Source organism: Lagenorhynchus albirostris, chromosome 3, assembly GCF_949774975.1.
Source record: "Lagenorhynchus albirostris chromosome 3, mLagAlb1.1, whole genome shotgun sequence".
NCBI classification, from domain to species: Eukaryota; Metazoa; Chordata; class Mammalia; order Artiodactyla; family Delphinidae; genus Lagenorhynchus; species Lagenorhynchus albirostris.
In genome coordinates this window covers 113108622-113123619 of record NC_083097.1, presented here as the reverse complement: position 1 = coordinate 113123619, position 14998 = coordinate 113108622, and the positions used below count along the sequence as shown (strand labels likewise).

Below are 14998 nucleotides of genomic sequence, written 5' to 3'. Positions count from 1 at the left end.
CGAACCGTGGGGTCCACCACCCCACGGGGAGGGCAGCTGAGCGCGGCAGGCTACGGAGCGGCGGCGGCCCGGGGGCTCCGCGGTTCCGGCGACCCCGCAGGCACCTGGCTCACGGTCAGTCACCCGTAGCGGGAAGAGCAGGGCACGCCATGGAAGCGCGGGGCGGCGCCGGGCGGCGCAAAGCGAAGTGAGGCGGTCGGGCCGGGGTCGGCGGCCCCGCGGGCCATGTACGGCGACGTGTTCAACGCCACGGGCGGCCCCGAAGCGGCGGTAGGCGGCGCGCTGGCCCTGGCAACCACGGTCAAGGCGGAGGGCGCTTTGCCGCTGGAGCTAGCTACCGCGCGCGGGATGCGGGACGGCGCGGCCGCCAAGCCCGACCTGCCTACCTACCTGCTGCTCTTCTTCCTGCTGCTGCTCTCCGTGGCGCTCGTCGTCCTCTTCATCGGCTGCCAGCTGCGCCACTCGGCCTTCGCCGCGCTGCCCCACGACCGCTCGCTGCGGGACGCCCGCGCGCCCTGGAAGATGAGGCCGGTGTAGCGGCGGAGCCAGCCACGCCGGCAGGCGCCCGGTGCCGGTCTCGCCACCAGCAGTCGGTGTGAGCCAGGCAGGGTGCATCTGACGCCCCTGGGAACACTGCGCCCTGACCCCAACACCCTTCCTGCCCTCGAGCAGCACCCTGGGCGTCAAGGGAGTAGGAGGCGTTAGGAGGCTGTAGAAGGTCCCGATCCTCGTGGCCGCAGGGAACTAAGGTTCTGCTTCCCTGGAGGACTCTGTCTTCCCTGGAGGACTCTCTCTTCCCTGGACAGCGGGCCCAGATGAAGGGCGGGGGGGGCGGGCAGGGGGTGCCTTCCTGCAAGACGGCGCTCCTGCCCGTACAAGGGAGCCTTTCTCGCCGCCCGCTGACTTCCCTACTTTGCATACCCAACGGGCAGGCGCTGTGAGCGCGCAACTACCCGAGCGCGCAGCCAGCCCGGAGCTGCCTGTCCGGAGTCCCCGGCCCTGCAGCCGTCTTCTTACGGCTATTACCACCTCTCCCACTCTTTGCACCGAGAGTCCCACTAGGATCTGAGTGTGAACTCAGCCGGACTTGGGAATGATGGCTCTCGGAAGCTTCGTCCCCTGGGGAAGGAGGGGACTCGAGTTTCAATGGGTCCCGCCCGGGTCTGAGGACCCAGTTTCTCTGCCCGCACGCGCAAAGGGGAAGCCGGTCTAGAGGCGCAGGGTCCCACCTGCAGCACCCTGTGGTCAGGAAATAGTGTCCTCCATCTCCAGAGGCCGCATTTCTACAATAAAACCTCACCGAATTAGACCCAGTGCTGACGACGCTCTGGTCATTGGTTGCGCCACTTGGGAAAGGGGGATAAAGGGCAGGGCGATCCTGAGCTGAGGCTGAGACCCAAGCGCAGCGCGCCTCCCACCTCCCTGTGGCCCAGGTCAGTTTTAATGATGCTTGCTCCTCTCCAGCTCCACCTTTCCCCAGGGTCAGTCAGTTACTTGCTCTGGCAAGTGTCTTCCGAGTGGGTCTCAAAGAGGAATTGCTGCCTCATCTGCTGGAAAAAAAAAAAAATTCCCTCTAATAGGGCTCCATGGAGACCTTCCCTGTGGGGTGGTTCCTCCCACCTGGCATCCACTCCGTCGCTCTCAGAGCCTCTCTGGGCCTGAGCCCTTCCAGGAGCCTTTTCTGGACCAGAACCACCTGGTGAAGGAAGGGCCTGAGGGTCAGGCAATGGGGGCAGCTGCTCAGCACTTCTGCCCAAGGTAGACAGGGAGGCCAGCTCTGGAAAACACAGCAGGAAAGCAATGGATGAATAAGCCCAGCTTGGAGGAGCAGATTTCAAAGAACCTGAGAGGGAATAGAATTGTGATAACCTTGACCATTTTCAAAGTTAATCTAATTCTAGGGAGAATTCTTTATGGTGGTTTAAAAGTTTCAGGAGTCACCTGGCTCATTAGGACACCAGAGCTTAGAGAATGTTTGACTTAAAGGAGATTTGGTAGATTATCTAATCGAGTAGTTTTAAACCATTTAGGGGTCACTCCGATTTTGAGAATCTGAAGAATACTAAGGATGCCTGTCAGGCAAAATGCATACAGGCACACAGTGCTACAAACTTTTTGTGAGGGTTGATACTGAAACCCATCTAAGGACCCCAGCTGAGGCTGGGAAAAGACTTGCTACGGCTCCAGTCTCAGGCTAGGGCTCCTCACCACCACTTCTCCTCAGCCAGTGCCCAAGATCCCCTCCTGCTCCTATCCCATGAAGCAGCAGAGATGAGCAGCTGACAGTTCATCTTGGGCTTGATTACCCATGTCTTGGAGAGCTAACACCAACCAAGCCCTAATGGAGCTAATTCTATGATAACCTCACAGAACAGTTTGGTTTTTGGAAATGTAGCCAAACGTTTCTAGCCTATAGTAATGGTAACTCAGCTAATCCATGTGACCCTTGGTTGCAGAGAAGACAAAATGGAATAAATTTTAAGGAGGTATGAGAGCCCTGGCTGGCATAATGAAATCACACACTGCTGATATGCGGACCCTCCAGCTTTAGTCTGGGGTCTGTGAGGGGTAAGAGACTAATGTAGAGACAGCGTATTCCGCCTCCACATCTCCCCATGGATAGATCTCAAGGCAGTATGCAGAGTGGTCAGAAGCACAAGCTCTGGAGTCTGTCTGGCTTTAAACCCCAGCTCCACCGCTCACTGGTTGTGTGACCTGTGCAAATTACTTAATCTATCCTAGCCTGTTTCCTTATCTGTGAAATGAGTAGTATATCACCTAGCTCTACAGGGTTGAATGTCAAATGATATAATCAGTGTAACATGCTAGCACTCAAATATGAGCTGTTATTGTAACTGAGCCTTAGGCTTGAGGCAGCACTGCCGAAGGGAGAAGCTGACCCACAAACAGGATGTGCTCTCACCACAGCTCTACTGTGACCACAAAAAAATGCGAGGGTGGGGGGGGATTATCAGTGGACTTCTGGCTTAGAGGTCATCTGAAGTTCCTGGACCAGAACCAGTTGAAGCCAGAGTGATCCAGGAGGCTCTTGGGATCCCTTAATACAACACTGTCCCAAGGCATCAAGAGGTTAAAGCTAAAAAATGCTAAGATGGAGATAACTTGGAAACCATCTTTCTGATGTCTCTACAGGGTTTCAGTGGTCTTAGCCACCTCAGCCAAAGGTTTGCCCTCTTCAAATGAACAGGTACTTCTGGAAGAAATTCCTAAGGAATTGCGCCGTGTAGATCTGGAATCTAGAAACCAAGCAGGGTCAGTATGAAGAACTGGACTAGAGTTCTGCTTTTTGCCAGGACTGTGACCCTAAATAATTTCATTCTCATCTCTAGGCTAGTGTTAGACTAGTTGAGCAGTAATGGGTCCTTTGTCATGTGGGACCTAGACCCAGATTCTCCTCTGGAAAGGATGTAGCTGAGTTCATGTCTGTCTTCTGCTGATATGCAGGGTAAGTGGACTATAACGTGGTAACTGGACATTTAGATGGATATCAGGAAGGTCGGTCTATGCACACACATCCTCCTGCCCTTTGTTCTTCCACCAAGCCCATGATGTCTTGGAATTACCTTGGAAGGGCTGGGCCTGCAAGCTAAATTGAGGAATAGGACCTATGACACACATTTTTGGGCTGCTCTTCCATAACCAGTCACTGGGGCAGGAGAGAGGGTTGAGAAGACATTTCTGATGGGGGGTAAGAGGGTGGGTAGGGTGGAAATTAGGGAAGTGGTTAAAGATGCCAGGAACCAGGAGAAGCAGCATAATGTAGAGACCAAGAGCCAGAGTCCTGGAGCCCGGTAACCTGACCTTGGCCATCCACTCCATGCCATGCTCATGCTTCTCGATTTCCGAAAACCTGCTTCCTCATCTGTAAAATGGAGACAATAACAGTACCTGGCTCACGGGATTTTCACCATTGTGGGAGACATTGGAGGTAAGGCGTTCAGCTCATGTTTGACATGTGGTAAGTGCTCGAATGTGAGCTATCCTTATTATTCGCCATCAGGGTGACCATTTCAGAAGTGTTTGCAGCGGCAAAAATAGCAACTGCTTTCCCTCAGTGACTAAAATTCATCACCTTTCCATATAAATTAGACCTTCCTCCAGTCTTCTCCATCTCAGTAAACTGAGCCATCATCTGGTTGCCCAAAGTAAAAAGCACATGGTGGTCATCCTGACCCCGAACTCTTCTTCATCTTCCCATGTGCAGTCCATCCTAGACACCACTCTGCTCCATCTACTCCCCTCCATCTCCACCAACGTGACCTGAATTCAAAGTCCAGCATTCACTTCTGCCTCTCTCCAAAGCACGCGTCCGATCCCAGTATCTGCCTCCAGCCCCAGCTTACACTCCAGTGGCTTCTCCTTGTTCTCAGGATTTAAAACAAAACTCTAACCTTGGCCTACAAGATGCAGCATCCTCTGGCCCCCACCAACCTCTCCAGCCTCATCCCCTCACACTCCTCTTGCACTCCAGGCTCAAGACACAGTGGCCTGTTGATCCCTAAAGCCTCTCTGCCTAAGCTGCTTGTCCCCCTTCCTTCATCCAGCTAATGCCTCCTCATCCCTCAGGTCTCAATATCTCTTCCTCAAAATGGATCTGCCTGAGTTCTCAGAGGAGGTCAGTTACATTCATTCACAGCCACCGATCAGGTCCCGTACTGCAGCCATCAAGTAACTGTGTGGTAGTTCGTGGCCTAATGTCTCCCCTCTACTGCCGTGTAAGCTGTAGGAGGTCAGGGACAGCATGTGCCTGCTCTGCTCACTGCTGCTTTCCTAAGGCCCAGCATAGCGTTAAGCACAAAACAGACACTGAATAAGTATTTGTTGACTGGAATATAATGGAAAGACAGCTAGAGGTTAAGGTAAACTCTTGCCTGTGGGTTCTTCATCCCAACACTTCACCTTTGATTTGCTGCCTTAAGCTAAACTTGCATCAGATGAAATATTGAGTTGAACGCTCCTCATTGATCGGGCCTCCAACTGGCCTGTTTCCTGGAGGTAGTAATCCACCAAGTTGTTAGCAACTGACATTTCTTGTCTCCTTCTATGTAACACTTCAGTTATTATTGTATCCTGCAGAGACTAAAGAATGTGCAATTTAAAAGTCTGTACCTTTAGCTATTTCTGCTTGAATTACTCCTTTTCCTGCAGGGAAGCTGAGTTCTTTACCATGTCATTCATATGCTTTCTGAATTGCCTTGACTAAGAATCAACTAAATCACTACTTCACATACTGACTCCCTCACCTCTTCTTGGACTTTGATCAGAGATTTCCTTCTCAATGAGACCGTCTCTGGTTTCTGGATCTAAACCTTCAACCACCTTCCTTCTCCCACCCCTGACATTTCAAATCTTCCTTTCCTACTTTTTCTCCTTAGAACTTACCACTACCCTATATATTTTTTGTCTTATTTTGTCTCCATCAGCCGGAATGAAGATGCTTGAGAGAAAGTATTTTTGTTTTATTCAGTTTTTCCTCAGCCTGACATCTAATAGGCCCTCAAATATTAAACAAATGAACAAACAACCTGATACTGCTCACGTAGGACCAGAAAAAGATCCAGATATTTGGAAAAACAGGAGTAGAGCCTGTTTTTTAAAGTCTCCTTGATTCTCCATTTCTGCCCCTCCTCCACCCTCCAAAATTGATCAAATAACCCTAACTAGATAGAGACTGAAACCACTAAACTATGTTATAGTTTCGCTTTCCATGAGGGCAGGAATGACTCCCTGCGACAGCTCTGCTGCCGAGCCTGGAGCCTGACTTGCAGTAAGCACGCAATAAAGGTCTGGTGAGAGTAAGTGAAGAAGCAAGTAAGGACTCACCAGGTTACAGCCTGACTGTTACAACAAAGTGCACTCTCCACCTCCAAGTTTCTTTTCCACATAACCTTCCAAGAGTAGCACAACTCTGTCACCCTCGTCCCTTGGCTCCCGTGTCCACCTTGGGGTGGCTACTCTAGTTCCTGCCATCCTATCTGCATTCTAGCCACAGGGAAGGGGGGAAAAAGCAAGAGGGCTCCTCTGTGGAGCATTATGCCAAAATGACACGTATCATTTCTGCTATTATGCCAATGGTCATAGCTTAGTCGCATGACTGGCCACAGCTGAAAGGGAGGCTGGGAAATGTGGTATGCAGCTGGACAGAGGTGTTCAACGATTAAGGAGAGAAAATGGGTATGGTAAACGTCTAGGAGTTTATTAAACAGACAGTAAAAGGACAGCACCTTTCTTTTCATATGAAGATCATCTTTGCAGGCTCCCTGTTCATACATAACGAGTTTGTGCTTGCGTTCATCATCTTCACCTTCACTGCCATCACTAACTTGGCCTAAACAAATTCTGTAAAATTCACAGAATTTTATGTAAAGAAAAGACAATCAAGGGATGTTTACCATTAATCTTAACTAATGTCTGCATAGCCCTTCAAACCCTCCTCTGCTTTCTCTCCCCCCACAATCACACACGCACTCTCTTTAGCAAAATTAATCTTTTATTCTGAAGTACAAACACAGGTCACTGTTCTGTTTCTCAAAGGCACTGCATAGGGTGCCCCACCTGAATGCAATTAAAGGCCTGACCCTCAGGCACAACAGTTGGGGGTGATATTATGGAATCTAAACCAGGGCACTAAAATCAAACTACCGGGTTCTTAACACTGCCGCCCCTGCCCCTGTAAGCCATGAACTAAAAAGCACACTTTTTTTGTTGTTGTTGTTATTTTCTCTTGTCAAATACATCAAGGAAACTGTGCCCTTTTGATTCTCTGGGAAAATATTAAATGTCAACAGGTTAAAGCTCCAAGTTGCCTGTTAATTTTGTAGGTTCTCTAAGCAACAATCCAGGAGCCTGATAACTTTGGGGCAAAGGTCCAAAAGCTCAAAGAGAAAGAATAAATATGAACGTTCTTAGTTGAGTTTCCCCCTTTCTTCTCCTATGAGGTGGGTAATAAAGAGATCTAATAAAGTACTGAGCTCCAATCCATTCAATTAAGTATTGTCTTATTACATAGTTTAAAGCTAAATTCTAGTATAAAAAATCATATCTGGTTTCAGTACTCTCATTCATTCAACAAATATTCGACTGCTTACAATATATCAAAAACTGTTCTAGCAGTGGGAACACATATCTGGCCACAGCTTACATTCCCATGAGATGACACAGTCTATAAACAGGGTAGAGAAATAAAACATGTAGGATGTTGGACGGTGATAAATGCTATGGAGAATGAAAAACTTTTTTTTCTTTCACCTTCTTTTCCAAAGTCTTATTTTCCTTCTTTCTGAAAGCCTTCCCAGATTAATCCCAATTGGCTTCTTCTGTCACTTCAGCAGTCTCATTAAAATATCTGGAGAGCTAAGCTTGATGTAATATGTTTTGGAAAGGTCTGCCATTCAACAAAACAAGAGACAGCTCAGAGGACAATGCTCTCTTGGGGATACAGAATTCAAGAAACACTTTGGAACCAAACCAATTTCTCCTAGAACCCTTTCAAAAAAGGAGCTATAGCTTCACCCATAATCAGCTAAATTCTTGTCAAAGAAAGGAAAGGACTGATGTAGAATGACTACCTGAATAGTTTAGAAGGATACATGCACAGATGTTTAGTGGTTCACTATTGGTTTGGGATTTTTAGTTCAGACTTTTCTGTACTATTAAAATTCTCAGCATTTATCTCAGATAAAACTATTATTTAAAATGAAACAAAAGGTGACAGGAAAGGGGTAAGAGATTAAGAAAAAGTGTAAGAAGGCTTTCAAAATCCATCCCAAACATCAAAAACCTGCCTCACGAAACACCCCTCACAGCAACTATAACACACGTCCACTTGAAACAATATTGATAATAATCTTAACCACCAACCTAAATCCTCCTTCCACCCCCATGCAACATACTTTAAGATGGAGATAGTTAAGCAAGGTGCCAAAAACTCTTCCTTATATTTTCCCTACAGCCCCTTTAAAATACAACCACAAAAAGTGATTTAGACGGAAAGAACACAGGACTTTTTTTTTTTTTTTACAAAAGTCAGTTTATTAAGACAGGCTTACAAATTCAACAACAAAAAACAGTAATATTTAAAATGTTAAATGGGAGGGGGAAATACTTTCTTATAGCCCGCTGATAGCCTTCTTATAAATATTTATAAAATGTGAATTGCATCAAAACTGCTGTAATATGGAATAGCATTAGCCATTGAGTTCTCGTGTCTAAAAGAAAATTGAAGCCGATGTCACAATTGATCCCTGTCACCTGAACTGTTTTGGCTATTGCAATTTGAAAACTAATTATCTTAAATCTGAGAGAAGCCAACACCACCTCTCACTGTTCACTGAAATCTTTTGCCAGAACAAATGTTTTTAAAGTATGCTTCTAAAACAGTGAACTTGCTACTAAACGCCTTACACTTGAAATAAAAAAAAAGAAAGAAAAAAAAAAGCATAAGAAGAAACTGATTTGCAGTTTGCAGACACGGATTCTTTTGATGAAGCCTTTTCTCTAAAGAGAATAATAAGAGCTTTTATATTTATTCTTTCAGGTTAAAATATTTAGTTTGGGTTTTTCTAGTGGGGACACATGGATTTTCACCATCCCCTTCTAATTAGAATAAGTTTATACTTCTTGTATATACAACACAGAAGGTAGTAAAAGTAGGCAGGCATTTGGTGGGGATGACAAAACTAATCTGTGATTTTGAACTTCTTTTAAAAGGAGAAAATTAAGAAAAACAAGGCTAATTCGCAAAGTGGGTAATCAAGGATTAATCTACTAAGGTCAAGTAGCATCAGAAATAATTCCTCTGATTCAAAGAAGTAGCAGAAATGTTAAGAGATGATGGTTATGATAATAATAATAACAAAAGAGTTCTGATGTGGCGGGCACTAAGTACTATATTTGTATTACTTTATTTAAACTTCCCCCAAATCCTACGAGTAGACTTTTACTTTACAGATCAGGAAACTGAGGCACAGACTGGTTAAGCCTAAGGGCACAGAGTTAAGGAAGCTCTGAGGTCCAGGACTCAAATGCAGGCAAGCAGACTCCAAAGCCAGCTCTGCTAACAACTATTCTGTCTCTCAATCATCTGGTCAAGACCTCTAATTTTAGATAGAGCTAGGGAAGGGAAATTAGTGGTTAAACTAAAAACCTCCAGACTCTAGATTCAAATCCTTTTTCAAAACAAAACTAAACTAACAAAGAAAAACACATCAACTCTCTTATAAACAGAATAGAAACATACTGATCCTTCTGAGGAAACCTCATGCTGGGTGGAAAGGCCTAGTATATTCAATTTCTATCGCTAGTGCACAAACAGATAACACAGCCGGTCACAGCAACTGATAATCTCATCCTTTTTTATAACTTCACTCAATGAAACATGTTAAATCAAAAAAGAATAGCCCCCAAAACAAACAAAAACACACATTAAGCAGATTTTGAGATTTATTAAAATAAAGTATTAGCAAACAATATCCAAAAACAAAGTTCTTAAGAGTTATGGCTTTGAAAAGCACAATATAGTAAAACCTAATACATTTTTATAAGTATCAAAAAGATAACAGAATTGAAGCATGTTGCTAGAATTTCATTTTCTACAACATAAACAGAAGGAGAACAAGTACGAGTAAGAAGCAGACCTAGAGTGCAGCCAGTGATTTGGTCTTTATCATCTGCATATGAAATATCTTTTTAAGAGAACATGGGCAGGATTACATACAAATACCCAGTTTTCATGATTACAGTCCTACCCAATTTTAGCATAAGTGATTTTCAAAATGCAACTTTAACCAACCACGTTGAAAAGAAAAGCACTTGCCCAACTATTATCTCCAAGAGTCCCTACAGTTAAAATACTTTATGAATAAATCAAAGCAACATCATCTCCAATGGTATTAGAAGGGAAAATCTGACTCTAAAAGACTTCTTCTTTACTTGGGATTGTTTGGCCTCACTGGAGTTCTGTTATAGCTAACAACAGCTAGTATTAAGAAGGTACTACCTATCAACGGGGTAAAACAAAATCTACCTCTACACAAAATTTCAAACTTTTAAAAAACAGTTATCTTCAAATAAATCCTTAAAGGACAATGGTTTATGACGAATTTAGGAATTTTAAGAACTGAATTATTTGGACACAAACCTTTTTCACTCTGTCATAAATAACAGAAGAATCCTGCTCTGAGACTAGATCTTTTCAACAAAACAACTCACCACATGTTTTACAGCAATTGCTACAGCAAATATTACAGCATAAGCTCTTATTTTTTAAAAAATTTGATATGTAAAATCCTTCTCATTGGTTTTTGTAAATCATCCAATTTTAGGGTAACACCTCAATCATAATAACTGCATTTTAGAAGAGAAGTTTCTATTATGAAAAATCCAATATAACAAAGGCTTGACAAATACTCTTACCTCTTGTAATTAGGACATGCTAAACTTCAATCCAGTGAATTACAAAGAACTAAGTTTCTGTTTAGCAGGTATTGACTAGAATTGTTTACGTAGAAGAAATGCTCAAATTCTCTCTCCATACATGCATCTTCTGTGAGAAGTAAACCTCCCCAGTCCCACCTGTTTTAATGAGGAAACTGCTACTCTCCAGGGGTTGAAACAGGCATCAAACCTGAGATTACCACCCAAAAACTGCGCTACTGAATATCTGAGGAGATGCCCATAAACCAATACTTAGGAAAACTACTGCCAATGAAAATCACCAACCACTTCTAAAACCAGCAGGCTATCTACTACCTTAAAAGATTCTTGCTTATCTAGCTGATGGGTATAATGAGGACACACATTCATAATTCCTACCAGAGAGATTAAGTGAGGATTTAACTAATAAGACAAGGAAGAGCTCTGAGCCTCTTAAAAGTTAATAGGTCCAAAATTTAAATCATCATCGGAAGCTGAATTTAATAATTATCAAAAGATTTTTCCTTCTTCAGAAAGTATAAAAGATATTAATATATTTTAAGTAGGAGAATGATAATGATCCAAAGTAATATTAAGCAAGCAACTAGAAAAAGTATAAAGAAATGGAACTAAAATGGTATATTAGATGCTCTCTGTAATAGAAATACAACACTTAAACAGGTACTATCAAAGTTGAATTTAGAGTTTCTCTGCTACTGGCATGATTTCATTTTTGTATAAACTTTCTCCTTTAAAAGAACATTATTACAGGGGAACTGTTTCCCACAGGTACTCTAAGATAATACTGAAGGTTATATAATGTGAGCCCCAGTCCTTATCTTAACAATAGATTCCAAATCTGAATACTTACTGATCATTTTACATCCTAAAAGAATGTCTTACTCTCAAATGTTATGAAAAGTATAAAATAGCTACACCCTCTTTCCATACTATTAAGTATAACTTATTGAACTACCTATTGACAGTAATCTTACTGTGGATTTCACCTCAGAAACCCAGACAATTCTATTATCATACTGATAGTTTACTTACATAACAAGAAAATGTAAAAAGTGATTTATAGTCTGATATATATATTTGACATTTAGATTGCTGTCTTCCTTAAATTTTCTCTAAAGAAAAAACGTTCACTTCAGTAGATCAGTAACATGCCTACTAGTTTATATTCCATAACGTAAGCCAGGTAATTATGTAGAGATGTTAGTCAAATGCACCTCTTAAATTATTTTTTCCAGTCAGCATCTTTTTGTTGCTTTAATACATTACTGAGATTAATTTCGATTCTATTCCTCTTTTTGCATTTACCAAACTGGCTGTAGTTTTATTATTCCCAGACTCTGTCTTTTCAGCTGGCATGTATTTATTTCAATGTTGTACATGCTATAAAATGTGATTTTTCTGGTTGTGATGATGTTTTCATAAATTTGACTATAAACCATTCTGGAGATTAAATGAAAGCTTAAAACTGTAATTTTATGAAATGGTTTCTTTCAGAGGTGCTTTTTTCATTGGTAGAATTTTACTTAGTTTTTTTAATCTCACTGGCTAATTTTTATTTCCCATCCATTCCTGTACTGAGCAGCCTCAGGAATTATAGGACCAGCTGGATTGAATGAAGTTTTCATATAAAACTCAGGGATGTGGAGTTAACAACTTTTAGGAAATACAACAGGCTTAATTATACTTCTATATGAAACTCTTACCAGTTAATTGCTTCAGTACTGTCATTCGAGACACAGCTCCTTAGAGAAAACACAGAGAAAGCCAATCACATAAAATCTTGCTAACTCTAAAGGCTGTTACATGAATAAAAACAATTTTTAATTAACTCAGTTGTAAGCATCAATAAAACAATTCAATAGTTTCCACCAGCTCAAGCCCACTGAAGTTGATTACATGTATCTGCCAGTCAACCTAGGTAGTTATTCTACAAATTTGTTCCAAAGATTGTGCCATGAGCCTGTTAAGTAGAAGAATGATGTAAGTAGCTAAGTTCTATCACTAAGCAAACAAACCTCTTTCGTGTGGCTGACACAATTCTGGAAGATTGCGAATGCATGTCATGTAAAACTTACGTTTAAGGCTCAGGTGACTGTCAGAAAGTTTCCTTTTACTTAGCAAAGGACTGTGAGCTGGAACACATATGGCACTTCATCTGAGAGAACTAAAACCATCCATTGGCTGCACTTTATAAAAGCAATAAATAATGTTATGGAAAACAAAAGGAACTGCATTCTCCTTTACTCAAAAAATGCATTTTTTTCCTCATAAGAGCACAAAGGGCAAAGTAGAAAGTCAAATGAAACTAACATTTTAAACAGAAGACTGACATGGCTCCACATATTTTTAAAAGGCACTGGAAAATAAGCTTCTTCTAATAGGTAAGTTAGGTGATTTTTTTTTCCAAAATAATGTATTTGTTCTTCATGCCATAACTAAGTGTCCATCTGACTGCTCCCTAGAAAAAGAGGTTAAGAGTCCTTTACTCAAAGCCCTTAAGCATGACTGATTAAATGAATATTTTAGAGTTTTCATGTCTTTCCTCTCTGAGGATTGTGGAGACTGGTATCCACATAGGTGCTAAAAAAAATGGAAAAAGAGCACCCATGGTAACTGAGAGAATAGTCTGTATTCTTTGAGATGTGAATGTTTTCAAATCAGCTAGCTCAATTCATTTAAGCATCAGACAGGTGGCCTCATCCTTGGGGCCAGACTGAAGAGGCTCCTATGGCTACAGGACACAGGTCCTTGCATGGGGAAACAGACGCAAGTAAGAGCAATGGGATGAAGTACATGATTTTCCAACATTAATATCATCCTGCAGGGAATTAAAAAGGCACCTTCAATTGGAGCTACAGAATAACAGTCTTATAATCTAGGTTGAAAATACAACAAAAGCTAGAAAAAGCATAACTTCCTATAACTGTAATCTATAAATTGCAGTGTTTAATACAAAAGGGGTACCAAGGAAGCAAGGATGAACATGTAAGTCCAAGTCACTTGAGTGTGTTTCACAAAAGGTTACTCTAAAAACTATCACCCATCAAAGTGCAAAATAAAAGATTAATGCATGTCAAAATTAGAGTTCTTGCAACATTGGCCAAAAGCAGCAAACACAACTGAACAAGGCCGTGCATGCACTGTCACTAGCTATAAAGTAGTACTTATGACAGATTTGAGTAAATGACATATACTGGAGATCCGTTGTTTGCAGTAAGTTTTTTTAAAAAAAGGAAATATTTTACAAAAGATAATATTGAATGAAGTCACAATACACTGACAAACATTTAGCTGTATTAAATGTAAATTTTAATGTCACTTAGAAAACTATCACTTGGCTTTTACTGAACACTACCTGTTAGAGCAGTGCATAGTGTTCCTTCAAATAAAAGACTTTTTTTTATAGTTTCCTTTAAGCCCCTACCATATGCTTTTATAAAACAATGAATTACACTTTTTTAAAGTTGGTAGGACTAAGAAACTGGTAAAAGTACAGCTTCTGGAGAATCAAGAATAGAACGGAAGACTCTCATTGAACACCTTCTTATACTGTTATAATTTTCATCATGTGATCTATTACTTTTCCAAAAAAATTTAACAAATAAAAAAACTGCTGGGACAATAAGGCAAAAGTATGTTCCAGTTTAAGATCAATGCCAAACTTCTGAACTGGGGCACAATACTCACTTTGCATCTTTCACAACACTTTTGAGAGTTAATCACATGAACATGAATACAAACAGATGTTGATTCATCACAAAAACAAATGTATTGGTCACAATTATGTAGAAAAAAAATAAGCTGTAATATCTGTTTTCCATGTAAGCTCACAGTATCTGTACTGAAATTTTCCCTAAAATTAAAACAAGTCCACTAATAATATAACTGAAAAAGAATACTTCTACACTATGAAACAGAAGAAATGGGGTTTAGAGGGGAGCCCATCTGAGTGAGGACTTTATCCAGCCACTGAAGAGGCCCATGAAGATGAATCTCAATCCAACATGGGGTGCTGGTAACATCTTGCCGGTGATATTCTGCTCCCCAGCCCTATGAAAATGAACAGATAACATGGCAAGCCACGTTTTAAATTGTCAACCAGTCGAAACCAATTTCAACACACTAACAAAAATAAACTTTAACAGTAGAGATATACAGACATACCTAAAGGAAAAACTATCACAAAACCAATCTTAGCATTCACCATGAAATTAAAAGCAACACAATAGCTGCATCATTATAATAACATATAATCCCTTAATAGAAACCCTTGGAACAAGATATGTTTCAGAATTCTTTTTTTTTTTACTTTTAGGAAGTTAATAATGGTAAAATACCTCATAATTAAAATATTAATATTCCTGCAGTGAGCTATATTCTCTCTTAATGGGATAAATAAAACTCAAATATAACCTCATGTAAGTTCACATCAGATTTTGTAAACAAAAAGTTTTTGATTTTCAGGGTTTTTTTTAAACATCAGATAAGGCGTTGTAAATCTGATCAATGCATACAAATGTAATTAAAGTGGCAGTCACATATC

General features: G+C 41.5%; 2 protein-coding genes across 5 annotated transcripts in view; one reads left to right on the top strand and one right to left on the bottom strand.

The window, feature by feature from the left end:
• Nucleotides 1-225: 225 nt before the first annotated feature.
• On the top strand, nt 226-537 carry SMIM32 (small integral membrane protein 32). The gene has a single exon (XM_060146262.1). The coding sequence runs from the start codon at nt 226-228 to the stop codon at nt 535-537; it is 312 nt and encodes a 103-aa protein (XP_060002245.1).
• A 4336-nt stretch (nt 538-4873) lies between these two features.
• Nucleotides 4874-14998, bottom strand: part of SMAD5 (SMAD family member 5) — a 55569-nt gene continuing 45444 nt past the window's right edge. Inside the window, exons 7-10 of one of the 4 annotated variants that reach the window (XM_060143660.1) lie at nt 14143-14505; nt 12159-12197; nt 6246-6360; nt 4874-5100 (exon numbers count right to left, since the gene is read on the bottom strand). In XM_060143660.1, coding sequence (XP_059999643.1) covers nt 14362-14505 — 144 coding nt within the window. In that variant the 3' untranslated portion in view covers nt 4874-5100; nt 6246-6360; nt 12159-12197; nt 14143-14361. Of the gene's footprint in view, nt 5101-6201; nt 6361-9449; nt 12198-14142; nt 14506-14998 lie in introns of those variants that run through there. The other 3 variants (XM_060143659.1, XM_060143661.1, XM_060143658.1) reach the window with 3 other exon arrangements.